Source organism: Mustela putorius, unplaced genomic scaffold (assembly GCF_011764305.1).
Source record: "Mustela putorius furo isolate JIRA1106 unplaced genomic scaffold, ASM1176430v1.1 tig00003850_pilon_pilon_pilon, whole genome shotgun sequence".
NCBI lineage: Eukaryota > Metazoa > Chordata > Mammalia > Carnivora > Mustelidae > Mustela > Mustela putorius.
Window position 1 is genome coordinate 10,232,719 of NW_025422002.1, and position 27,187 is coordinate 10,259,905.

At 44.8% G+C, this 27,187-nt stretch overlaps 2 protein-coding genes across 21 annotated transcripts in view; one reads left to right on the forward strand and one right to left on the reverse strand.

Annotated features, from left to right (window-relative positions):
- TTLL3 (tubulin tyrosine ligase like 3) overlaps positions 1 to 13,062 on the forward strand; it is a 28,013-nt gene extending 14,951 nt beyond the window's left edge. For 10 of the 18 annotated variants that reach the window (XM_045063280.1, XM_045063288.1, XM_045063285.1 and 7 more), the window contains 5 exons: positions 3,645 to 3,888; positions 5,087 to 5,522; positions 11,189 to 11,624; positions 12,329 to 12,555; positions 12,753 to 13,062. In XM_045063280.1, coding sequence (XP_044919215.1) covers positions 3,645 to 3,888; positions 5,087 to 5,522; positions 11,189 to 11,624; positions 12,329 to 12,555; positions 12,753 to 13,061 — 1,652 coding nt within the window. In that variant the 3' untranslated portion in view covers position 13,062. Of the gene's footprint in view, positions 1 to 3,644; positions 3,889 to 5,086; positions 5,523 to 11,188; positions 11,625 to 12,062; positions 12,140 to 12,328 lie in introns of all 18 variants that reach the window. The other 8 variants (XM_004738479.3, XM_045063293.1, XM_004738478.3 and 5 more) reach the window with 6 other exon arrangements.
- RPUSD3 (RNA pseudouridine synthase D3) lies at positions 9,805 to 21,865 on the reverse strand. Of its 3 annotated transcripts, XM_004738476.3 has the most exons (9): positions 21,729 to 21,863; positions 21,275 to 21,414; positions 20,380 to 20,424; positions 20,139 to 20,238; positions 19,365 to 19,472; positions 19,198 to 19,282; positions 18,854 to 18,977; positions 16,561 to 16,700; positions 15,251 to 15,742 (listed from the first exon to the last, which is right to left on the reverse strand). In XM_004738476.3, exons 1-9 carry the CDS (start codon positions 21,851 to 21,853, stop codon positions 15,551 to 15,553), a joined length of 1,059 nt encoding a protein of 352 aa, XP_004738533.1. In that variant the 5' UTR covers positions 21,854 to 21,863; the 3' UTR covers positions 15,251 to 15,550. The 3 variants fall into 3 exon arrangements, with proteins under 3 accessions (XP_044919230.1, XP_004738533.1, XP_044919231.1); XM_045063295.1 differs by lacking the exons at positions 15,251 to 15,742; positions 16,561 to 16,700 and adding an exon at positions 9,805 to 10,093; XM_045063296.1 differs by lacking the exon at positions 15,251 to 15,742 and having other exon boundaries at positions 16,583 to 16,700; positions 18,854 to 19,019; positions 19,194 to 19,282; positions 21,729 to 21,865.
- Positions 21,866 to 27,187: the final 5,322 nt, after the last annotated feature.

A 27,187-nucleotide genomic window follows, 5' to 3' on the forward strand; every position in this document is an offset into this window, starting at 1 on the left:
AGCTGGGGTGCTGCACTAGCCCAGCCTGAAAAATCTGGTTAAGGACTCACAAGATGTGGAAAAGAGAGTTCCAGATTCTTCCAAATACTATTTTTGGATGACTTGGTTCATGTCCAAGTGAAAGGTCCAGACACTGAGACATTTGGGGATGTCACTTCAAAATCATCATGTTGGTCTTTTCTTTTCCTATCTTGAAAATATTTGTGTGGTTTTCTTCCAGTTATGAAAATATGCATTTATTATTAAAAAAAAAAAAAAAGAAAGGGGGCACCTGGGTGGCTCAGTGGGTTAAGCCTCTGCCTTCGGCTCAGGTCATGATCTCAGGGTCCTGGGATTAAGCCCCACATTGGGCTCTCTGCTCAGTGGGGAGCCTGCTTTCCCCCCTCTCTCTCTGCCTGCCTCTCTGCCTACTTGTGATCTCTATCAAATAAATAAAATCTTTAAAAAAATAAAAAATTAAAAAAAAGAAAGACTGGGGATGCCTGAGTGGCTCAGTCATAAGATCAGGCCCCGCACTGGGCTCTGTGCTTAACAGGGAACCTGCTTGAGATCCTCTGTCTCCCTCTCCCTCTACCCTACCTCCATCTCCCCATCCCACTCTGGCCTCTGGCATGTGCATGTGAGCACTCGCTTGCTCTCCAAAAGAAAAGAAAAGAAAAAAAGACCAGAAAATACAGGAAAGTAGAAAGAAAAAAGCAAAAGCCACTCTTAGTTTTACTGAGATAACTACTATTAACTGTTGAGTGTGTTTCTTTACTTTCTTCTATGCATTTGAGGAGAGAGATGGAAAGGGTTGTGTGTATGTGTGTGTTTTAGTTTATTTTTAAGATTTTTATTTCTTTGAAAGAGAGAGCATGAGAGAGAGTACAAGCAGGGGGAGTGGGAGAAGCAGACTCCCTGCCAAGCGGGGAACCCAACACGGCACTTGATCCCAGGACCCTAAAATCAGGACCTGAGCAGAAGGCAGACGCTTAACCAACTGAGCCACCCAGGCACCCTCTGGGTGTTTTATTTTAAACAACATATATTATTCTGTAGCCTTTTCTCACTTCTATCTTTCCATATCAGTTAGTATTACTCATTTCTTTTTTGCACTTTTCTTTTTCTTAACGATAGTTCTTAGAGATCAGTTCATTTCAGTACATCTAGATCTGTCTTTTTCTTTCTTTTTTTTTTTTCCTGTTTTTAACTTATTGTTATGGGTACTCTTCTTTTTTTTTTTTTTTTTTTAAGATTATTTATTCGAGGGGCACCTTGGTGGCTCAGCCATTAAGTGTCTGCCTTCAGCTCAGGTCATGATCCCAGGGTCCTGGGATCGAGCCCCACATTGGGCTCCCTGCTCAACGGGAAGCCTGCTTCTCCCTCTCACACTCCCCCACTGTGTTCCCTGTCTGTCTATCTGTCAAATAAATAAATAACTCTTAAAAAAAAAAAGATTTATTTGAGAGAGAGAGAGAGCGAGCTGTGCACTTGCGAGTGGAGTGGTAGGGCAGAGGGAGAGAATCTTCAGGCTGACTCTCTGCTTAGTGTGGGGCCAACACCAGGCTCTATCACACAACACTTGAGATCATGACCTGAGCTGAAACCAAGAGTCAGATGCTCAACCAACTGAGCCACACAGGTTTCCCATGGACATTTTCAAAATACACAAAACTAGAGAGAGTAACACAGTGAATCCCCATGTATCTTGTACCAAATTTCAACATTCTATCTCTGGTTCTTAAGAAAAGCTGAAATGTGTATGTGATACTCCTTTGAAAAGCGTATATACATGTGTAAATACACAACTCAAAAAATTATCACAAAGTGAACACACTTGTGAAAATAGGAACCAGATCATGAAATAAAATATTACCTATACCTTAGAGGGACCCTTCCAAGCCCCTTCCCATCTCTATGTACCCCCACAATGGTAGCCCCTATTCTAATTTATAATATAGTAGATTAGTGGTGTTTAGTTTGGGATATTATATTAAAGAACAGTATGTGCTGTCTTATCTCATTCTGTTCTACAGCTGCATACTCCACTCTTATTTATATATACTGTCATGGATTTACTTAATTCATTTCTTTTTTTTTTTTAAAGATTTTATTTATTTATTTGACAGAGAGAAATCACAAGTACACTGAGAGGCAGGCAGAGAGAGAGAGAAGGAAGCAGGCTCCCTGCTGAGCAGAGAGCCCGACGCGGGACTCGATTCCAGGACCCCGAGATCATGACCTGAGCCGAAGGCAGCGGCTTAACCCACTGAGCCACCCAGGCGCCCACTTAATTCATTTCTGATGGATATTTAGATGGCAGCCAGTTTTTTCCCCTGTTTGTTTGTTTACTGACTAATTGCTGTTAATAAGCAAAACTATCATCAGCATCCTATGCAGACAGCTTAGTGGCCTTTCATTTCCTTAGGATATATTTCTAAAAACAAAATTGCTGTGTCTAAGGATATGAACAGCCTTAATTTTTGTTATGCAGGGCATCCTATTCTTGGGAATCTTGGTGATCACTCTGGCCATTTGAGAAAGGATCTGGCTTGGGAACAAGGCACAGGTTATTCTGTGCCATTAGCAGGTGATTGGGCTGCTTTGGGGACCAAAGAATGAAGGAATGAGATTGATTTGTGAATATGTATGTTTGCAACATGACTGATCATTATCAGTATTAAAATGATGCTTTATATATATAAGATACTTAATGTCACTTGTTATAAAAGAGATAAAATAAGATAACCATTTTCTACTTAGAAGAATAGCCAAAATAATCAATAATGTTGGGTAGGATGTGGGCAGATACATAATCTCTTACACTTTTACTGGGAGTGCAAATTGGTAGAACATCTTGGGTAGTATAGAATGAAAGCATGTACATATCCCTGGAGCCAGGAAATCTATAGCTAGATATTTATTCTACAGATAACTAATAATAATGGTAGGAATTAATGTTTACTGAATGCTCACTAAGGGCCAAGAACTATTTAAAATTTTTAACATGTTTAGATATAGAATCCTAACAAACGGAGGCACATAAACTCTCCCATAACTTGGAAGGATATACACTGGACCCAGAAGCAGCAGTTGGCTGCCTGCTTTTTGTTTTTGTTATTTTATATTCTGTTAATTATCGGGAAAAAACTAATCAAAGTCATAAATGCACATGGTTTTTTAAAAAGCCCAATATGGGGGCACCTGGGTGGCTCAGTGGGTTAAGCTTCTGCCTTCGACTTAGGTCATGATCTCAGGGTGCCAGGATCAAGCCCCACATTGGGCTCCCTGCTCAGGCGGGAGCCTGCTACCGCCCCCCACCCGCCTGCTGCTCTGCCTACTTGTGATCTCTCTCTCTCTGTCAAATAAATAAAATCTTTTTTAAAAAATAAAATAAAAAGCCCAATATGGTTTGATTTTTTTTTCTGTGCATATATTACTTTTCAGTCAAACAGAAGTGGTTAATAAAAAAAAAAAAATGTTTTAATCTTCAGCAGATTCTCAGCTTTCCCAAAGGGAACAGGGTTCCGAGGGAAGCAGCCTTACCTACTTGGCCCTATCAGTTCTATGGGAATGAGGGCTTAAAATGAGCTGTTTGTGGTCCCCTGGTCCTTCTCCTCACCCAAGCCTGACCTGATCTCTGACTACCCTGTTTCTCCATGTAGGCATCATGTGTATGGACCACCTGGAGGAGATGCTGAAGCTGGTAGATGGCAATCCCATGATGATGAAGGACGGCAAGTGGGTGGTACAGAAGTATATTGAACGGCCTCTGCTCATCTTTGGCACCAAATTTGACCTGAGACAGTGGTTCCTGGTGACCGACTGGAACCCACTTACTGTGTGGTTCTATCGTGACAGCTACATCCGCTTCTCCACACAGCCCTTCTCTTTAAAGAACCTTGACAAGTGAGCCTCTCCCTTACCTTCTCTGAGCTGCTGGTCTAGCTGGGGAGCTCTCAAGGAAGAGGTGGATCCCCCATGCCACACTGGGCTCCAAACACAGACTGCAGGCAGTCAGGGCCTCCATCCATCCAACAGCTACCTACCAAGGGTGTTCTAAGCACTTGGGATACAGCAATGACCAAAATAAGAGCCCAGTTCTCGAGAGTTCACAATTCCTGCACATAAGCTGGGCATATATAAAATGATCTGCCTGCATCCTACCCAACAATGTTGATTATTTTTGCCATTAAGTCAAAAATGGTTATCTTATTTTAATTTTACCTCTTTTATAATGAGTGAAGTTAAATACTTTATGCTTATAAGGTATCATTTTAATGCTGTTTCTTATAGATAAGCAATGAACATAAGTAAAATTATCTAATAGGTTTAAAGATGGTACATGTTATTTAAAAAAAAGGAACATAGAGCAGGGTAAGAGGGCTCAGGAGACATACAAAAAGAGAGAGGCAAGTTGTAGTGTTAAGTTGGGGGATGAGAAAAAAGCCTTGTTGAGTCCTGGGTTCAAATTTCATTGCTGTAGCTGCTAAGCTGGGTGACTGGTCACGTGAAACCTATTGAGGCTTCACTTCTCACATCTGAAGAATGGAGGCATTATTATGAAACTCATAGCTATCGCTTACTGAATTCTTCGTATGTGACAGGTGCTAAGCACTTCATGCATTTTGTCTCACTCATTCATGAAATCCCGGTGAAGTGGGTTCTAGTACGACCCCCATTTTACAGATGTGAAGGAGCACTTGGGTGAAAAGATCTCAACTAGTCAGTGGTGATGGTAGACCGTGAGCAGTCTTGTTTTTTTGTTTTTGTTTTTGTTTTTGTGTTGAGCAGTCTTGTTGACTACAGGGCCCACACTCCTACCTACCTTAATACCTTCCAGGCGCTGGGAGGGCTAACTGAGACTAAAGCACATAGTTCTGTGGCCCCACAGGGAGTGCCCTCAGAGGGATGAGACTGGTTCTGGCCCTGCAAGAATATAGCAGGGCCCAGGCCTTTGTCCTTCTTGCCCTTCCTCACAGAGTCCCATCTCAAGGTAAATGATCTGGGATGGCCCACGGGTGGTTCCAGGGTCTGCCTGCCCTCCCCACATTTGGGTGTGAAAGGCTCAGTGAGCCAGACCCCAGCTTTCTGCTCTCTGCCCCAGCTCAGTGCACCTGTGCAACAACTCCATTCAGAAGCACCTGGAGAATTCATGCCATCGGCACCCACTCCTGCCCTCGGACAACATGTGGTCGAGCCAGAAGTTCCAGGCCCACCTGAAGGAGATGGGGGCCCCAGACGCTTGGTCCACCGTCATTGTGCCCGGCATGAAGGCTGCTGTGATCCATGCCCTGCAGACCTCCCAGGACACCGTGCAGTGTCGGAAGGCCAGCTTTGAGCTCTACGGTGCTGACTTTGTGTTTGGTGAGGACTTCCAGCCCTGGCTGATCGAGATCAATGCCAGCCCCACCATGGCCCCCTCCACTGCTGTCACCGCCCGGCTGTGTGCAGGTGTGCAAGCTGACACCCTGCGCGTGGTCATCGACCGGCGGCTAGACCGAAACTGTGACACAGGAGCCTTTGAGCTCATCTACAAGCAGGTGAGGTAAAGCCCAGACAAGACCCTGGGGAGTCTGCACCCCTTTCCAGGCGTCCCTAAAGTGAAACATAGGGCATTGCAGTTGGACAGAACTGGTTCAAGTTCTGGTCCTGCTACGCTGTCTCAGTAACACCACTTCTACCCTTGAGCCTCCGTTTCCTCATCTGTAAAATGGAGATGCCATTACCATCTTTCTCATAGGGTTTGGGAGGATGAAGATGAGTTAATATGTGTGGATCATCCCTATGATCTGGTCATTGCACTACTGGGTATTTACCCAAAGAATACAAAAACACTAATTTGAAGGGATATATATGCACCCTCTGTTCACTGCAGCATTATTTACAATGGCCAAATTATGGATATCGCCTAAGTGTCCATCGATAGATAAAGAAAGTGTAGTATATACAGTGAAACATCATTCAGCCATAAAGATGAAATCTTGCCATTTATAACAACATGGATGAAGCTAGAGAGTATAATGCTAAGTAAAATAAGCCTGTAAGAGAAAGGCAAATACCATATGATTTCACTCATATGTGGAATTTAAGAAACAAAAACTAAGGGAAGAAAAAAAAATAAACCCCAAACCAGATGCTTAACTATGGAGAACAAACTGATGGTTAGGGAGGGGAGGCAGGTGGTGGATGGGTGAAACAGGTGATGGGGATTAAGGAGGGTTGTGATGAGCATGGGGTGATGCATGGAAGGGCTGAATCACTATATTGCTATATCGAAGACCTGAAACTGATGTAACATGGTATGTTAACTATGCTGGAATTTAAGAAAATTAATTGTAACACTAACAACAACAAAAATATACACGTGAGCCATATTTCTGGAGAGGCATATAGCAAAGTGTTAAAAGCAAAACCTCCCTGGGTTCAAATTCCTACTCAGTAACTATGAGCTGTTTGGCTTGGGACAGTTTCCTGACCCCTGTGGCACTCAGTCTCCTGATCTGTAAAGTAAGATTGCAAATAGTCCCTACTTTATAAGGTTTTGATAATTAAATGAGTTGACATAAGTAAAGCCCTTTAAAACAATGCTAGAACATAGTCAGTGCTACAGATTTTAGCTACTGTTACTACCTAATAAGATTGTTGGGTGTTTCACAAGCGTCACATATAAGGTCTGGATGTGGGGTAAGAGTGAGTAGAAGCTGCTGCTGCTACTGCTGTTAATATTATTATTATTATTTTACTCCTTTGTAATAATTTTACTCCCCTTGTTCCAGAAAGAGATTTGAGTCTACTTATTGGAATGGAATAAGATTTTTAGAAGTCAGAAAACCAATTTCAAGGGTTACTTCCTAGGAGTTCTCTGTGGCTCTTGGTTCCATCCATTGGGATCTCAGTTCAGCCCTGAATCATCCTTCCTCTTCCATGAACATCCACAATAGTTCTTAGTCTGTTACATACTCATAGAAATTTGGGGGTACAGAAGCCTCTTTCATTTCATATTGTATCTGTCCCTTTTAGACCAAGTGGATTTTTTTTTAAAGATTTTATTTATTTATTTGACAGACAAAGATCACAAGTAGGCAGAGAGGCAGGCAGAGAGAGAGAGAGGAGGAGGAAGCAGGCTCCCTGCAGAGCAGAGAGCCAGATGCAGGACTCGATCCCAGGACCCTGAGATCATGACCTGAGTTGAAGGCAGAGGCTTTCACCCACTAAGCCACCCAGGCACCCCAAGTGGATATTTTTAAAAAACCATTGTGGGTTTCTTATGTATCAATTTATAATCTGTTCTATTACACAATAGCCATATTCACAAACCTTAGAACTCTTTTCTCTGTGACCCTGCCATAGGACAATAGTCCTCACAAAAAAGCCCTGCTGTTAACAGAGAGCGTGCCTATAACCCTCTCTGTTAACTTAAAATGTCTTGAAGATTTAAACATAAGACCTATGGATATACCTTGGGCTGCTTAAAAGATCTGTAGCTGCTTTGAAGGACTTAGATCAGTCTTAGATCTCTCTTACTGAGTCATAACTGACTTGTAAGTATTATATTTACTTAAAGTATACAATATTTGTATATGTATATATTTGATATTTGTTTTTATTTATTTATTTATTTTTAAAGATTTTATTTATTTATTTATTTGACAGATAGAAATCACAAGTAGGCAGAGAGGCAGGCAGAGAGAAAGGAGGAAGTAGGCTCCCTGCTAAGCAGAGAGCCCAACACCAGGCTCGATCCCAGGACCCTGAGATCATGACCTGAGCCGAAGGCAGAGGCTTTAACCCACTGAGCCATCCAGGCGCCCCTATATTTGATATTTAAATATGTTGTGAAATGATCACCACAATAAGTCTAGTTAACATCCATTACCACACATAGTTATAATTTTATTTTCTTCTGATGAAAACTTTTAAGATCTACTTTCTTAGCAACTTTCAAATATGCAATACAGTATCAACTGTAGTTACCATGCTGTACATGACATCCATGATTTACTTTTTTTTTTCTTTTTTAAGAGATGGGGAGAGAGCAGGGTGGGGAGGGCTAGAAGAAGAGGAAGAGATAGAATCTTAAGCAGGTTCCATAGCCTGAGAAGGGTCTCGATCTCATAACCCTTGGTTCATGACTTGAGCTGAAATCAAGAGTTGGCCACTTAACTGACTGAGCCACCCAGGCGCCCCCATGATTTGCTTATTTTATAACTGGATGTTTGTACCTTTTGACCCCCTTCATCCATTTCACCACTGCCTCTGGCAACTGCTAATTGGCTCTCTATGAGTTAAGAGTTGTAGGTTTTATTTTTGTTTTTATTTTTATTTTAGATTTCACATATAATTTACATCATGAAATATTGATCTTTCTGACTTATTTCACTTAGTGTGATGCTCTCAAAGCCCAACCATTTTATCACAAAAGGCAATATTTCCTTCTTTTTTATGTCTAAATAATATTCCATGATTGCTAGTTAGCTAGCTAGCTAAACAGACAGTCACATTTTCTTTATTCATTCATCCATTGATGGGCTGCCATGCACATGGGGGTACAGATATTCAAGATAGGAATACTTTCTTTCCCTTCAGATAAATACTCAGAAGTGGAATTGCTGGATCATATGATAATTCTATTTTTAATTTTTTGAGGAAGCTCCATGCTATTTCCCACAGTGGCTGCACCAGTTCTTACTAACAGTTCACAAGCGTTCCCTTTTCTTTACATCCTTACCAACACTTGTTTCTTACCTTTTTGAAAATAGCCATTTTACATGTGTGAGGTGATATCCCATATGGTTTTGACTTGGAGTTCCCCCAAGATTAGTGTGACGTTGAGCACCTTTTCATGTGCCTGTTGGCCATCTGTCTGTCATCTTTGGAAAAATGTCTGTTCAGATCCTCTGCCCATTTTTAAATCAGATTACTTGTGTTTTTGCCATTGACTTATAGGAGTTCTTTATATATTTTAGATATTAGCCCCTTATCAGATATATGATTTGCAAATACTTTCTCCCATTTGGTGAGTTGCCTTTTCACTTTGTTGATGGTTTCCTTTGTTGTGCAGAAGCTTTTTAGTTATAGTCCCATGTTTTTATTTTTGTTTTTATTGCCTTTACTTTTGGTATCAAATCCAAAAAAATCATTGCCAAGATTGATGGCAAGGAGCTTAGTACTGCCAGTGTTTTCTTCTAAGGTTTCAGGTCTTAAATTCACTTTAATCTATTTTGAGTTGGTTTTTATGTGTGCTATAAATTGTGGTCTGGGTTCATTCTTATGCATGTGGCTTCTAGTTTTCCTAGTACCATTTATTGAAGAGACTGAAGGAGATACTTTTTGTATCCCCTTTGTCATAAATTAATTCACCTTGTATGTGTGACTTTATTTCTGGGCAGTTCTATATTCTGTTCATTTGATCTAGGTGTCTGCTTTTATGCCAGTACCATACTGTTTGATTGCTACAGCTTTGTAATACAGTTTGAAGTCAGTAAGTGTGATGCTTCCAGCTTTGTTCTCCTTTCTCAGAATTGTTTTGAGGGCTCCTAGCTGGCTCAGTTGGTGGAGTATGTGACTCTTAATCTCAGGGTCATGATTTTGAGCCCCATGTTGGGTATAAAGATGGCTTAAAAATCTTAAAAAAAAAAAAAAGATTGTTTGGACTGTGCAGCGTCTTTTGTGGTTCCATACAGGATATAGGATTAATTTTTCTATTTTTGTGAAAAATGCCATTGGAATTTTGATAGAGATTGCATTGAATCTATAGATTGCTTTGGGTCATGTGGACATTTTAATAACATTAATTCTTCCAATCCATGAGCCAAGAATATCTTTCCATTTATTTGTGTCTTCAGTTTTTTTCATTGGTATCTTAGTTTCCAATGTACAGGTCTTTCACTTCCTTGATTCCATTTGTCACAGGTTTTATTCCTTTGGGTGATCTTTAATTTCTTTTAATCTAGAGCAGCAGCACTGCTTTTTCTTCCTCCATAGTTTGTTTGGAACTTTTGAAGGGACCAGGCTGGTTGTTTTGTAGAACTGCCCCACATTTTGGATTTATCTGATTGTTTCTTCGTGGTGCTGTTTAGCTTGTTCTTCTGTTATCTCAATGTCCTGTAAACTAGAAGTTAGGCCAAACAGCTTGGTGAGGTTCAGGTTAAACATTTTTGGCAAGAACACTTGAGAGGTGATACTGAGTGCCTTATATGCTATCACAAGGCATACACTGTTGGACTGTCTCCTGATTAGTGATGCTAAGTCTGACCACAGGGTTAGGGCAGTGGCTACCAGATCTCTCCATTGTCACTTGGCTCCTCCCTCTGGCAATGATCACTTACTCTGTAAAGTGATGCCGAGGCTGTGTGCACATGACACATTTTCCTGTCATCCTTTTCACCAACTTGTTTTGATACCCAGTTTTGATTCTTGCCTCCTTTGATCAGTTGGGTTTTGTGGGCTTGGTTATTTTTAACAAGATCCAAGTGATTCTGATGTTTAGATTCTAATCAGGTTATTCTACTGACACAGAAAATACCTCAGAGTACCTCAAGGTTAAGGGGGGGGGGTCATTAGCAAGACACAGGGGGCTTTTCTGGAGCCTAGCTACAGGGTGTACAGCTGGCTTAATAGGAACTGAAAATTGTACAGGAGCTCCTCTCTTGGACCTTTTTCTCTGCCTCCTTCTGCAAATTTGCTACTTCAGTCTCTTAGTAGAATGCCTTCATTAAAGCTCTTAATTTCTGCTTCCCCATAATGGGTTCATGCAGGGCTCCAGACAGGCTCCAAGCCTCTTATCTGTCTGGGTGACACAACTCAAATTCTGTCTGCAGAGACTCTGGCTTAACTCAGGAAGCTGTCTGTCAGCAGTGGCCTGTGGAGCAGAGCCATACACATTTCAGCAGGGGCTGGGAGAACTTAGGGGAGGGTAAAAGGTAGGGAGTGCTGGTGGTAGCATGGTTAAGGCTCTCTGACTCCACTGAGTTACTAATCCCAGGGACTCTGTGACTTTCTAGGTTGGTTTTTTTTTTTTTTTTTAACTTTCTAGGTATTGATTCAGGCCTCCGGAGCCAGACTCCTTAGAGGACAGAGGTGGGCTTCCTGTTTCTTAGCCCAGAGATTAATTTCATCCATCTCTGTCCTGATTCCTTCTGGGCCTAGGATTCCAGCATCCAGCATCACTGTCTGAACAGTCCTCATCTCCTCTTCTTTTCCACAGCCTGCCGTGGAGGTACCTCAGTATGTGGGTATCCGGCTCCTAGTAGAGGGCTCCACCATCAAGAAGCCCCTGGCAATGTGTCACCGGCGGATGGGGGTCCGCCCAGCACTCCCTCACCTGCTGACCCAGAGAGGCTCTGGGGAAGGCAAGGACTCGGGGACCCTTATCCACAAGTCAGCTCCTAGGAAAGTTGCTGGGGCCAGGAGTCTGGGGCACACTGAGAAGCCAACCTTCACTGCCACCACCTCGGCCCCCGGAAAGGGGAAGAAAGGCAAGGCGAAAAGTGCCACAGCCCTGGTCTACCCCAACCTCCGGAAGTGGGAGCCCCCCAGCACCAGGATGGGCTGCATTTTCACCATGACCTTTGCTAGTGGGGACAGGCAACCCCACCCCTTGAACAGATTGCCATTGAGTCCGAAGAACCCCCAGGCCCTGGGTAAGATCATTCCCGCAAAACACCCTGGGGTCCCAAGGCAATTTCTTCCTGCTCTTCAAGCCCCCCCGTCCTAACCACCTGGATTTTCAACCCCACCATTGCCCCGCCTAGAAGACACTAGTAGCAAGGAAAAGCCATCACTTCCAAAGTATTTTTTTTTTTAAATGCACGTCCAAATGAGTATTGTTCTCTCCCAAAGTAGCCACCCTGCAAGGCAGCTGGACTTATTTCAAATGCCAGGACTCAATCCCGGGTCCATCTCTCTCCAGAGCCCAAGCTTTGCCTGCTGCAGTATTCTGCCTTTGCCTCCATGCAGAGTTGCCTCTGGGGGAAAGGGGCTAATTACAGCATTTAACAGTTTGCACTGTGCTGCTACCTAACCAGCTCCTTTAGTCCTCACAACCTAGCAAGGTAGGTGCTATTATCCCCATTTTCCAGCCGAGGTATCAGGAAGTATAAGGAAGTTGCCCGAGGTTGCACATCTCAGAAGGGGCAGAGCTGGGATGCAGACCCAGGTCTGTTGGACTCCAAATCCTGTGTTCTTCCCATGGCCTCTGGAGGAGGAACTGGGAGGGCTCCATCTGTCATCTCAAACCCCAAGCCTTCCTCTTCCCCCACCTCCCCACCCTTCATGCTCTCCCTGAGGGGCAGCTTGTCGGCCTTGGACCTTCCCCAGGCCCTCATGGCCCCTTTTGCTCCCACAGCCCCTTCCCACTTCCCCAGTGTCCACACCAAGGCCCGGCTGCCTTCTCCCCATGTTCTCCGATCCCAGGGGCGGGTCCTCAGACTGCAACACAGCAAGCTGGTGGGCTCTCAGGCCCTGTCGACCACAGGCAAGGCCTTGATGACTCTACCTACTGCCAAGGTTTTGATTTCCTTCCCACCTAACTCTGAGCTCAAGCTGGCATCCAGCGTCCTAAAACCAAGAAAGGTGGGCCTTGAACTGTGACTTGCACCCTGGTGGGCAGTGCTGAATACAGGGCTCTAGGGTCAGGGCTGGAGGGCACAGGCAAGGGCAGGTCTCAGGCAGGCTGGAGCCAGAAGGGAAGGGCTTTTTTCCCTCAGAACCCCCTTCCTGAACAGATTTCTTGATCATCTCTTCCACCTCTTCCCCCCTTTCACACCGAGGCTGTTGCTTCCCAGCGCCTTCGTGGTCCCCATCCTGGAAGTACCTTGTGGCCTCTACCTTTTGAAGTTGGAAATCTTCCTAGCACCTACAGGAAGATCAAAGCCAAAGGCAAGTTCAAGACCAGACTCTGTGACAAACCCAAGGCTGAGGCATGCCTCATGAAAACACTGAGCCTTCCAGGACCCCTGCCCTTTATCAAAGCATACCAGGAACTAGGGGGCATGGGGGACGTGAGGCCAGAGAAGCCCTTGCTTTGGTCCTCACTGCCCCTGTCCTGGATGCAGCGCCAAATAAAAAGGAGCAAGTGAAGTTTCCTGGGCTTGGCTCCATTTCTGTTGGATGGTGAAGAGAGAGTAGGCTGAGGCCCTGTGCCCCAACATCCAGAGTGAGAGCTAGAGGCTGTCAGACACCCTTCCACAAAGCAAAGGGCCAGAATTCCACCCCATAGCAACAGGCATGGGGTTTCCTATGCAGTGTCTCTCTGGCATCTCTGATCTTGGATTGGGGGATAAGCCTCACTTTGTAGATGAAGAAACGGGAGTCTGAAGGAGGAGACATGGCTTGCCCAAGATCATGTGGCAATGAGAAGGCTAGGACGTATTGCCAGACTGCTCACCACTGGGAGATCCCCAAGGCCCAAGTCCAGGGGAGAACCTGGCCCAGCAGCAGAGTAACATCTAACAGGTGTCAGATTTACACCACGAGATGGGGGAAGGATGGACCTCACCTAAACACCAGCCCTTCTCCAGAGCGAGTTGGTCTGTTCCTTCCTCAGCAAGGGCCCATGGTCTCCTAGAAAGAAATATCCGACCAGCCACACCCATCTGAAAAACTGGTATTTCTTAGTTGTAGTAAGTTGAATGTTAGCCTCCCTTCCCCCAAAAGATATATCTGCCTGGAACCTGTGAATAAGTTAATTTGGAAAAATGGTCTTCATAGATGTGATTAAGTTAAAGATCTTGAGATGAGAGTACTCTGGATTATCCAGGTGAGCCCTAAATGCAATGACAAGTGTCCTTAGAAGACGCAGACATGAGAAGACCATGTGAAGATGAGGGCAGACTGATGTGATGTGGCCATAAGTCAAGGCTTGCAGCCACCAGGAGCTGGAAGAGGCAAGGATTCATCCCTAGAGACTTCAGAGAGCACAGCCCTGTTGACACCTTCATCTCAGACTTTTGGCCTCCAGACAGATCTCTGAGAAAATCAGTTTCTGTTATCTTAAGCCACTCAGATTGTGGTAATTTTGTTACAGCAGTCCTAGGAAACCAATACGCTAGTCAAGTGAAGATACATACACTCTGCCAGCATCTCTGACATAACTGAACCAGGAAATGCACATGAGCAGCTTCACACCAGTGTTGTGCTAAGAGCTGAATGATGATGTTAACAGTAGAATGGATCAACTGGGAGAGTCATGCACTGGAATTCAAACCCATAGCACACAACACAGATGCATTTCACAGTGTGGAACAAGAACAAATCGCTGAAGAGTATATACATAGATAGCACGACTCCATTTACGGAAACTTTAGAATTGGGCTAAACAAAATATGTTGTTTAGGGATGTATATTTGGTGGAAAAACTTAAGACAAACAAGGAAAGCTCCCATGTCAGGGGAGGGGCCTCCAACCTAGACTGAACAGTAGAACCCCTCCGGGAGATTCAAAAAAGATCGATGCCAGAATCTCCAGCCCAGACTGATTAAATTGGTATCTTTAGGGTGCAGAATCCCAGGGAAGGAAGGGGCTTTTTAAAAGTTTCACTGAGGGGGTTCTAATGTGGGGCCAGGGTTGAGAACTGCTACCCTAACAGGGAAGGAGAGGTATGTTTCTATTTCGTGCCAAGTGGTGCTTATATGGGAGTCGCCTTATAATTACTCTTTAAATCACAGAACTATTTATGTACTCTTCATATGTTTGATATATCTCACAATTTTTTCACGTAAACGGTCTAAGGTCTTGACTTATATGAAGTCCCTGGAGTAATCAGATTCATAGACACAGAGGAGAATGGGGCTACTGGGAGGTGGGAGGATGGGGTGTCAGTGTTTAAAGGGGCAGAGTTTCAGTTCTTCAGGCTGATGGGATGTGACAGTTGCACTACAATGTGAACATACTTAATGCCACTGAACTGCTCACTTAAAAATGGTTAAGATGGCTGGGGCACCTGGGTGGGTCAGTGGGTTAAGCCTCTGCCTTCGGCTCAGGTCATGATCTCGGGGTCCTGGGATTGAGTCCCATATCAGGCTCTCTGCTCAGCAGCGAGCCTGCTTCCCCCTTTCTCTCTGCCTGCCTCTCTGCCTACTTGTGATCTGTCTGTCAAATAAATAAATAAATAATCTTTAAAAAAATGTTTAAAACAAATGGTTAAGATGGTAAATTTTGTTATATGTATTTTAGCACAACTAAATGACAAAAAAGTTAGATATTTCCTCTCAGCTAGAACTGGGACAGAAACAGCCAAATAAAATCGCATACTGAACTCAGCAGAAAGTATGCTCCATGATAAACGTTTACTTTCTCAGCAAATCGTCAAAACCATACTATGAGGTAGGTACTTTTATTAACTCAGCAGAGAGGTGAAGTCATCTGCCTAACACCATACAGCAAGTGGCCTAGCCAGGCCCTGATCTTAGGTTTGTCCGAATGCAGAGCCCAGGATCTTAAAGCATGGCCTTAGTGCATGTTGAGCACTGACCTCATTCTCCTCAGGCCTGGTGGTAGGTTCATCCTCCTCTCCCCTCACCTCCATCCCCACTGTTTGCCAGTGGAAACAGAAGGAACAGAAGGAGGACTATTGTTGGCAGAGCCCCAGGCACTGTAGGGTCCTGGAGAAATAAGGGGGTAGGGGTGCCAGAAGCTTCATGGGGGCCTCCCTGGGCCTCATGCCTGGAAGATGGAGACAGCGCAGGTGGAGATGCAAGGGCAGTTGGGCAGCCTGAGCCGGGGTCAGGCAGAGGCGTCTGAGGAGGGCTTCGTCCAGGACCTGGGGTGGGAGAGGCATGTCAGCATTCAGCCAGGTTGAGTTCCAACCAGCTCTAACCAAAAATGGAAGTAAGGCAGGTCTTCCCTCCCCTGCTCCCTCCCTGTCCATAGTTTCTTATTTGTATTCTCTACACAAACACACACTCACATATACCATCACACTATGGCAGAGACTGGCTAGCGTTCATCAAATCAGTTCCCACCTGGCACACAGCTAAACATTTTTGAGTCCCTCTTGCAGTTTTATTAACTGTATGCCACGTGATAGTTTTAGCCAATGGAACAGGAGTGCAAGTATAAGCAAGCCACTGCCAGACCTGACTCATGAAAACCTCCCAAATGGACCTGCACTGTACTGTCTCCCTTCATCTGCTGGCTGCATGGCAATGCCTGGGTCCCTGAGTGACCTTGGGGTAAAGCCCATCCCTACCCCACCCCCATTCATTAGATTTAGTGGGAGGGAAACTGTTGTGTTAAACTCTGGGACTTTGGGGTAACTCTGTTAGAGCACATAGAGTAACCATAACCCACACACAATTATGTTTAGTCCTTACACCAGGGACATAAAGAACAACGGACTTAAAAGGGCCTTGAGAAATCAGCTGGTTCAAGTCCCTTATTGAACAGATGGGCAGAACAAGGCCTAAGAGAGGGGATGTTACTTGCTCAAGGCACACAGTAAGACAGGGCTTATAAATAGCTCTGGAAGCCAAAAGGGCGGCCACTCAGTCCTGGACTTCATAGCTAATGTCTGAAGGTGCTGCCCACCCTCACCCCACAGCCCACCCCCCGAAACAATAGGTAGGTGGGTGTGGGTACCTGTCTTTGGGGCTTGGTGCTCTCAGCTGGCAGTAGAAAGCGCTGGCCCAGGACAGTGCCCACACGGGCAGAGTATGTGTGATCCCCAAGCACAGGGCAGAGCTGTAGTACCATGTGTACCTGGAGTTGACTGGGGAACACTGGGGGACAGGAGACAGAGGACAGATGGTAGGCAGTTGCTCTTTCTGTCCCACCCAGGATCATCATCCCTCCTCTCCTCTGGGGAAACACCACCACTCTGCTCCCATTTACAGATCACATGGTTTTAGTGAGGTCAATGCTACCGCCCGACTCCAGAGCAGGGCGCAAGAGCAGGTCAGCACCGTCATAACCATCAATCTACCCAGCCTGTAAGATTCGCTCATGAAGAGATACAACCCTGAATTTACTGCTGAAGCTACTGGAAACAAGGAATGCTTTTTCCTGCTAGGGTACTAAACTGGTGGGTGCAGGCCTGGAGCTGCCAGAGCCTCTGGCCATCTCTACCGTGCCCAGAGGAGAGCCTGTGGGAGGGAGAAGCCAATATGCAGGAGGCAAAAAGAAATGCAGAAAGAACATCCCGAGGACATCCTCTGAGCCTCAAGATCTAGCCATGCCTAAACTTTAAGTTATGGGAGCCAATACCTTCCCTGTTTTTAGCTTACCCCAATTTGAACAGGTTTTGGGGAAACCTGACAAAGAAATGGGGAGCTATGTGCTAGGCATGGTACAAAGTGCTTCACATATGTAAATTTATTTAATCCTCATGACAGCCTGATAAGGGGGTCCTATCATCATTCCCATCTTCACACAGGAAAACTGAAGCTCAAAAAGAAGTGACTTGCCCACTACCATTAGCTGGGATTCAAACCCAGGAGCTACTACTCTGCTTCCATGTCTAGCAATATGGTGGACTGGATAATCTAAAAAATTTCTTGCTCTAAACCACCTAGAAATACCAGAAAAATATAAGAACCATCCTTTTAAATATAGAGCTGGGCAGAGGAAATTAAGGTCCCCAAGACCAAAGCCAGTGGAAAACAAATCCACAGTACACAAGTGCCAACGTTTCATCTATTCCAGGGATGCTGCAAATCTTGGTATCCAGGGGTCTTGGGTTTAAGTAGCTACCTAGGGGCCAGGGCTGAGGCCTTGGTACCCAAATGAAATCCTAGAGGAGCTACATCTTCAGTAAAGGGGTGAACCAGGAGAAAAAGCTAGCCACCGATGAAGACAGGTCATCACCTTAGGTATGGGTGAAGGGAGTGAAGTTTTCCCCTGAGAATTCACAACCATGAGCCCACTCTCACAGGTTTGGGACTCAATACCAGCGTAATCTGTGAACTTCCAACCAAGACATTAATATTCAAAGAGAACTTGAAACTGATAGCTCTGGGGCATTTGGCAGAACCTATGGCAGAACCACTCCCGAGGGCCCTACTTACAGTGAGGTAACAAAAGATTTCCACAGATAGAGGCCCAGCTGAACGTGAATCCACATTCCTGAATCACAGAGCAATGAAAATCTACCAAGTATGAGAGTCAGCATGAAACACCATAGGATTAGGCTCTCCAGAACTTCAGACAATGAAAATACAGAAATATATATAGAATAGAAATACAGAAATATCAGTATGTTTAACTTGAACAAATATGAGAAAAAAAGATGCTCTATATTTTTCAGGGCCATTTTTATTTGTAAAACAACCAAATAGGACTCCTAGAAGTGAAAGAAAAATACAGTCAATGGATGGGCTGAATTGGCAGATCCAACTGAAAAGAAAACTATTCACCTGGAAAATAGATCTAAAGAAATTACCCAGATGAAGAATTACCAGGATGAAGAAATGAAAAATATGAAAGAAAAGAGACATAGTAAGTAGAATGAGAAGGTCAGACACCTCTCTCAGGCATTCAGAAGGAAGAGAACAGAGAAAATGCAAGAGGTGCAACATTTGAAGAGAAAGAACTTTCTGGGATTGATGACATAGATTTTCAGACTGAGGAAACAGTGAATTCTAAGGAAGATAAATAAAACTGAGCCCACACACCTAGATTAGGCACAGTGAAACCACAGAACAAAACTTAGAGATCAAAAACTTAGAGAAAAAAAAAATAGATGGGCTACAAAGGAATGACCATCAGACTGGCAGCAGAAGCGCTGTCTCCTCCAGCTGTGTCTGACTACTTCCTTCTTAGAGACCATCAAATGCTCCCCAAGCTGCCATTACCACCACCACCACCTTCTTCCCACTCCCCCTCCCCACGCCCCAGCCAAATACAGTTGTGAGGGCTGGCAAGGTTCCAGACCCACCTGTCAGTGGCTGCAGCTGGACCAGGGCACAGCCAGAGCCCATGGCCACCACATGGAAGTGGCTGAAGGTCCTCTTGACACCTTCTTGGAAGTCTTTCCGGGATGGGGACTTCACTGGAATTACCTGTGGTGTCAGCCCCCAAGAATGAACAAGCTTCACACATATCTGGCAGCTCACCCAGACCCTCTCTGCTCCCAACAGATGGAGCCAGAGTATAAGCAGTGGTCACTTGCCTGTTTTAGGGGACAAGAGAGCCAGCCACCCCAAGTCTATACACTTGACTCCTCTTTAGGGATCATATATTTGGAGAGTCCCCTCCTCTTCCCTCCCAGACCTGACTTACTAGATCAACACCATCAATGTGTTCCAGTTTCAGAGTTGCCTGGATATCCCCCTCAGAAGTAGCTGGAATCCCATCAGTGACAGCACTGAGAAAGAGGCAGGAAGAGGTCACAGGACGGCTTGCCAGGACTTTCCTACTGCCCCGGGGAGCCTCCCATCCCCTCTCACCAGTAGGTGGCTGTGGGTCTCTGGGCTCTCCGTGAGTGGATGAAGAACTTCTGCAGGCGGCTCGCTGTCTGAGGACAGCTGGAAAGGAGTACAAGCCCAGAGGTGTCTCTGGAGAAAGAGGATAAATCACAGAAGTTAAAGTCTTCTGGGCTCACCTACAAAAAAGAGAGACCCCTTGGAAGGAACACAGGCCTGCTTAAGGCCAAGAGGTCACACCAGTACTATAACCCTGACTTCCTCATGTTTAATAATAAGACTACATAATTTAATGAGTTTCTCATTCTCCGCTGGTTCCCAAGGAGCTCACAGCCAAATGTTGTAACAATTACCATCCACTGCTGAATGCCTACAATGTGCTGGGCACTGTAGTAGGAATTTTGTATATATTGGCTTGTAAATAATTAAATTCCCCAAAAGCATATTTCATCTCAAGTACCAGCTCTAATTGATGGCAGTTAGAAGAAAGAATATTGTGGATCAACCAGCAATGCCTGCCATGATTATGGGATTGAAGAAGTGACTGCACACAAAGCACTGCTCTACTTTATGATTAAGGGAACTGAGGCTCAGTGAAGTTTCATGCTTTGCCTAAGATCACAGTTTGTGCACACGGATATGAACCCAGATCTGTCCACTCCCTCCTTTTCCTTGCATCCTTCCTCTGTGATCCCAAACCAGCCTAGGGAACATGTCTCAGCCTATTTCCAAGCAACTGCTCCCTCACCCAAGATGGAGGCCTGTCCTGCTATTCTCCCATCACCGCCCACCACTTACTTCCCAGATGCCTGGACAACCTGGAGCTCCCGATCCTTAAGCCCCAGCGACTGGCTCAGCTCTGGCAGCACCGAGAACAATGTCAGCTCCCCTGGTTTTCCTGGGGCGGGGGGGAAAGAAGGAAAAGTACAAGCTGCTCTCAGAGGCCTTTGGCTTCATGCCACCATCTCCTTCTTTTCATTATCCAATCCCTCAGAGCCATCAAACCCTTTTCCACTACCTCCCCTCCCCCTGACCATACCTGTCACTGGTAGACCTGGTGGCTTATTCAGTGTAACAAGAGGTCCTAGAACATACAGTATGTGAGCATCAGTGACACAAAAGCAGCAACTGGAGTTTATAAAGTACTTTCTCAATTCAACTTCTCTTGTGTCCCCACTACAACTCTCAGACATGAGTTATCAACCACACCCTAAACAGAAGTTCTTTCAGTCCTTGGCATATGCTAAGCTTATTGCCACTTTAGGCTTTTATACCTGCTGTCTCCTCAGTCCCTGATTTTCACCTGTCTGGCTCTTTCACATCATGTTGGCTCAAATGTCACTACCACAGAGAGGCCTGAATCTCCATCTAATGTCAGCCACACGGTTATAACACCCTGATCAGTAGTAAGTACCTTGTCCATTTATTTCTGGTTAACCCATTTCTCCCACTCAAGTATTGGCTCCCTCAGAGTAGGAACCATATTTATCTTGTTCAGCACGGTATAACTGTGTCTGGAACAGTGGAATAGAACCTATGCTCAGTAAATAGCTGAGAAAATTAAATCACTGGCGACTTGGGTCCACAGAAATTATTTTCCTAAAGTCACACAGTAAGGTGATTACAGAGCTTAGATCTGATTTCAAAGCCTACGTTTTGTCCATAAATAATTTATTATGACAATTCTTATTACCAAGTGCCTACCATGTTCAAGGCTCTCTAGTTATTTGCACCCTCACACCCCTATTCCCATGATGCTGAGGCTTGGGCAGATTACGTGGCTGGTTCCAGGTCATACCACTAGTGGGAGGCAGAACCCGGATATGACCCGCAAAGATTTTGTTAGGGAGCCCAGTCAGCCCGCAGAAGGCTCTGAGCCGCAGGCTGCCCTCCCAGATCTCTGTGCAGCTGCCCCTCCCAGCCCCAGCCCTCACCTCTCTGGTCCACTACGGCTGCCCTCAGCACATCAACCAGCCCTTCCCGGGTGAGATTCTCTAGCTGCAGCACCCCCGCGAATGGCTGGTCCCCCAACGGCCCAGACCGCTTGCTGGATCCTCCTCGGCGCAGCTGATGTCTGGAAAAGGTGGGGTAAGCAACAGGGAGATCACTGTTTCCTGGGGTGTGTCCATTCTTATCTTCACACATCTTAAATCCTGCCACCTCCTACAAATGCCTGAAAATGCCTGGATGAGCCTCCCGAAAATTCATAAACAACGGCGCCCATTTTGCAGGAAGGACGTGAAGCTCAGAGAAACCAAATGAGTAGTTCAGGGTCACACAGTAGTAGCGGAATTAGAATCCATGCCCACCTAAATCCAGATCCCACACACACCTTACCCCGGCCCCAACGTCCCACCCACACAAAGAGGCAGAGGGAGGCCTAATCACCCGGCTTCGGTGCCAAAGCTTGAGGCCTGGGACCCTGGGCGGACCCCCGGCCCCCGCCGGCAGCCACACCAGACTTGGCGCAAAACCCGACAGCTAGCCATCTCCCCAGCGGCGACAGTGCGCATGTGTCCAGAAAGGCCGACACGCTCAGCTACAGTGCGCTGATTGGTCAGATTGCCTGTCAATCGGAATAGCGAGGAGGCGGACTCAGGGCCCTGAAAAGGCGGAGCTTTGCCTTCGCCCAGAAAGAAAATGCTTCACCTCACCTCGGTGCTTTTGGGAAAATTGAGGCACGGAGCTGAGAAGGAATTTACTCGGGATCATAGGACCTCTCCTAAGGCAAAACAGGAACGAAAGGTACTCTGATAACCATTCCAATTCGTAGGAGCCTCTGACTTCAAAAAACCACTACTGTGCCCAATTTTGTAAGGCAAATTGAGAAGAAATAACAAAAACACCCAAGACAGGTGCATAATCAATCCAAAAGGAGAAGGCCCGAGGGAGAATGACATTCACTACAGCATAATTTATCAAAACAAAACCAAAACAAATCTCAAAACTGGAAACGTATTGTCATCCCGGGTTAGCACTATAGGGGAAATAAATCTAATACATCACCGATTCGACATTTTTAAAATGTTAACTGTATGCCAGACCCTGGCTTTTTTTTTTTTAAAGAATTTATTTATTTATTTGACAGAGAGAGATCACAAGTAGGCAGAGAGACAGGCAGAGAGAGGAGGAAGCAGGCTCCCTGCTGAGCAATGCGGGACTTGATCCCATGACCCTGGGATCATGACCTGAGCCAAAGGCAGTGGCTCAACCCACGGAACCACCCAGGCGCCCCCAGACCCTGGCATTTTCAAGCTAGAAATATAGATCAACAAGACTGAGGCCCTGCCCACAAGAAGATCACCGAGTGTACACAGGTCACATTGTCACAGCCCATCTTGCTTAAATCCTGTGCATATATTGAGAGAGTGAATGAAGGGAGAGAAGCTAGTCCTAGCATGCATTGTGATTGGAAGGGCTGTGAAAAACGAATAGAAATTCACCGGGAGCAAAAGGTACTGGGAGGAAGGGAGGCAGAGGCAGGGACCAACAGGAGAAACGAGGTGTTGTGTGAAAAAAATAGCAAGGAACAAAATGGGTTCTATCCTATAATCACAACTATAGAAAAGTTACCGTGCAACCTGCATATTACTTTATTTATTTACTAAGAGCACTGTAACTTTCAATTCACTGTTTGCATTAGGAAAAGACTGAAATTAACCTAAATTCATCAACAAAGGAGTGGCTAAGTCAACTGTAACATATCCATACCATCCAGCCATTAATTATGGAATGTGTATGTCTGTATGTGCTAATATGACTCAGTCTCTAAATAGATATTAAAGCAAAAAAGGAAAGAAAAGGACAGTGTGACTTGAAGATGCATATGTGTGTGTGTGTGTGTGTGTGTGTGTGTGTGTGATTTACATATATTTATTGCATTTCAGGTCTCTGATTTCTTTTTTTTTAATCTTTTTTTAAAATATTTTATTTTTATTTTTTTATTTTTTATTTATTCGACAGACAGAGATCACAAGTAGGCAGAGAGGCAGGCAGAGAGAGAGGAGGAAGCAGGCTCCCTGCTGAGCAGAGAGCCCAACACTGGGCTCTATCCCAGGACCCTGAGATCATGACCTGAACTGAAGGCAGAGGCTTTAACCCACTGAGCCACTCAGGCACCCCAAGATTTTATTTATTTATTTGACAGAGAAAGATCACAAGTAGGCAGAGAGGCAGGCAGAGGGAGAGGGGGAAGCAGAGCAGAGGGCCCGGTGCGAGGCCGGGTCCCAGGACCCTGAGATCATGACCTGAGCCTAAGGCAGCAGCTTAACCCACTGGGTCTCTGCATTTCTTAAAGGACACACAAAAATGAGATGTGTTTGCTTCTGGAGAAAGAATCAGACGTGACAAGATGAATAGTGATTTTCACCCTCTGGAATTGTGTAAGTTGCTTTTTTTTATTTCATTGCTATATTTCATCTACATACACACATGCAAATCTGGTTTAAAAATTGAGGCAAATATGAAAGACTGTATGTTCATCAAATGTTTTCAATAATAAAAAATTTTATATAAAAATAAGTAGAAATAATTTTTTTAAAAAGACTATCTGAGGGACGCCTGGGTGGCTCAGTTGGTTGAGCGGCTGCCTTCGGCTCGGGTCATGATCCCAGCGTCCTGGATTGAGTCCCACATTGGGCTCCTTGCTCAGCAGGGAGCCTGCTTCTCCCTCTGCCTCTGCCTGCCATTCTGTCTGCCTGTGCTCGCTCTCTCCCCCTCTCTCTCTCTGATAAATAAATAAAATCTTAAAAAAAAAAAAAAGACTATATGATTCTACTTACATGACATTTTAGAAAAGGCAAACTATATTGGCAGAAAAGAGTCAGAGGTTGCTGGAGCTTGTGGTGGGTGGTGATGGGGATTAGAAGGGGCATAAGGGAACTTCTCTGTATGCTGGGAATGGTGGTTAAATAACTTTATAGATTTGCCAAAACTTGGGCGCTTATGTGGCTCAGTTGGTTGGGGGTCTGACTCTTGATTTTGGCTCCGATAATGATCTCGGGATCATGATTCTGGCTTGTGCTCAGTGCAGAGTTTCCTTGAGAGTCTCTCTCCCTCTCCTTCTACTCTTCTCCCCAAGCACCTGCATGCGTGTGTACATGTGCGCGTGTGTGCTCTCTCAATCTCTCTAAATAAATAAATAAAATTCTTTTAAAAAATTGCCAAAAACTAAAAAAAGAAACAAAAGCAAAAAACATTGCCCAAACTTAATTATGTATACCTTAAAAGAGAAAATTTTATTGTATGTAAGTTATACCTCAAGGAACTTATTTTTTTAATTCAAAGATTTAAACAATCAATTTTCGAGTAGATATACACAAATAGAGACAGAACTGGCAAGACTTTTGGCAAGAATGCAAGTGGTTTTTATCCTGTTTTGGCTCAGACAGTACTGTGCTTTGTCATAAGGCCCCATGGCATTTTAGTACCCCTCTTCTGAAAGGTCTCCTGTGCTTTCGTAAGTACCAGCTTGAGCAAAAGTGGAAAGACTAAGGCCTAGGAGCAGGAGCACAGTGTGCCCTAACTGCAAAAGACCTTTCCTCCACTATGGCACTCGGCCCCAAGCGGGGCCATCCCCGCACTTGGACTGGTCTCTGGCTCTCCTGAGGTCCTGTGCTCTCTGGAATTTTCCTCTCATATATCCCAGCCTCACTCAAGCCTGCCCTCTCCCGTTCACTGCTGACAGCTGGTCAGTCCCCAAGTTCCTGGAAGAAAAAAAAAAAAGCAATTTTCCCTGGGCCGAGAGGGCTGGGTGCCAAGAGATCATGGTCAGTCACTCAACACTCAGTTGTGACACTCTCAATTATAGGAGGAGGGACATTTGGACAAAGTCCAGACTTCTGGACCCCCAGCCCAACTCAGTTTATGCATGACTTCACAAGAGGGGCAGATAGCTTACTTAAAAGAAATTTTTTTGAAGGGACCCCTGGGTGGCTCAGGTGGTTAAATGTCTGCCTTTGGCTCAGGTCATGATCCTGGGGTCCTGGGATCGAGTCCTGTATCAGGCTCCCTGCTCAGCAGAGAAACTGCTTCTGTCTGTCTGCCACTCCTCCTTCTCGTACATTCTCTCTCCTTCTAAAATAAATAAATAAAATCTAAAAAATTTTTAAAAAGGATTTTTTTTTTTTTTAAATAAAAGGGCTGCTGGCTCAATTGGTAGAGCATGTGACTCTTGATCTTGGGGTTGTGAGTGCGAGCCCCACATTGAGCACTGGGTGTAGCATTTACCTTAAAAAAAAAAAACTTAAGTGGGAATGCAAGCTGGTGCAACCTCTCTGGAAAACAGCATGGAGGTTCCTCAAAATGTTGAAAATAGAACTGCCCTATGACCCAGCAATTGCACTATTGGGCATTTACCCTAAAGATACAAACGTAGTGATCCAAAGGGGCACGTGTACTCGAATGTTTATAGCAGCAATGTCCACAATAGCCAAACTATGGAAAGAACCTAGATGTCCATCAACAGACGAATGGATCAAGAAGATGTGGTATATATACACAATGGAATACTATGCAGCCATCAAAAGAAATGAAATCTTGACATTTGCGACAACATGGATGGAACTAGAGCGTATCATGCTTAGCGAAATAAGTCAAGCGGAGAAAGACAACTATCATATGATCTCCCTGATATGAGGAAGTGGTGATGCAACATGGGGGCTTAAGTGGGTACGAGAAGAATAAATGAAAGAAGATGGGATTGGGAGGGAGACAAACCATAAGTGACTCTTAATCTCACAAAACAAACTGAGGGTTGTTGGGGGTAGAGGGTTTGGGAGAAGGGGGTGGTATTATGGACATTGGGGAGGGTATGTGTTTTGGTGAGTGCTGTGAAGTGTGTAAACCTGGTGATTCACAGACCTGTACCCCTGGGGATAAAAATATATGTTTATAAAAAATAAAAAATTATATTTAAAAAAAAAAACTTAAATGTAAAAAAGGGGGGGATGGCAGGTAGGCTGCAGCCTCTGCAAGTGTTGACCAGGAATATCTTCTGTGTTGATGTAAACATCATGCCTCCATGGGAAAGGCCTACCCCATGCAGCCAGGATAACACTGAGCCAGGCCTCCGCCTTAAATGTAGGAGCAGGAGAAAGCCCAGAATAGTAAGTATGTTTTTGCTAGCTCTGCAGCTCCTCCCACACATGGCTGCAGGTTTGGATCGGCTGCCAGCAAAAACTGCAGACTCTAGGTTTGGTAAGGCAGGAGTCTGTATTTAAAACCCAAAAAGGCTTTATATTCAGGGGCAGAAATGACATATTTTTGGATCTGAGAGCCACACACTAAAGCACAGTCACCTACAAACTTGGCCTTTCATGCTTATCTTGTTTGAGTTGCTCTAGGTCGAAAAATCCCAGCTCTCACTGATGAGAAACTAATATTCTTTGTGGATAAGTAACAGCTCATTTTGAAATCCTGAAGCTGATAGTGCTGAACATGAAAGATAAGCTTCTGACAAGCTAGGGAGAGCTTTGCATTGATGGAGGGTTGTGTTAGGCCCTGATGAGTCCTTTCCCAACTAAACACTTAAAATGTTGTAATAAAATGCAACACTGAGAAATTAGAAGAGTGCCTTAGTCCCACCCTGCCATTCAAAGCCCTTCTGGTAGACAGATTTATTTTGGAAATTTTCCTTTATCATATCAATTACCTGGTCTGCTCAAGTCTCTGATTAAGCAGACATTAGTTCCAGAATCAAATGTTTTTTTGTTGGTAGAAGAATTCCTATTTCCTGTAACCCCACATTTTGAAAAACGGTTTGACAATAGATCCCTCTCCTCCCTCAGACCTTTCCAACCTTCCAGATAGAGCCCCACCCTCAGCCCCAAAGAACACAAGCAAAGATG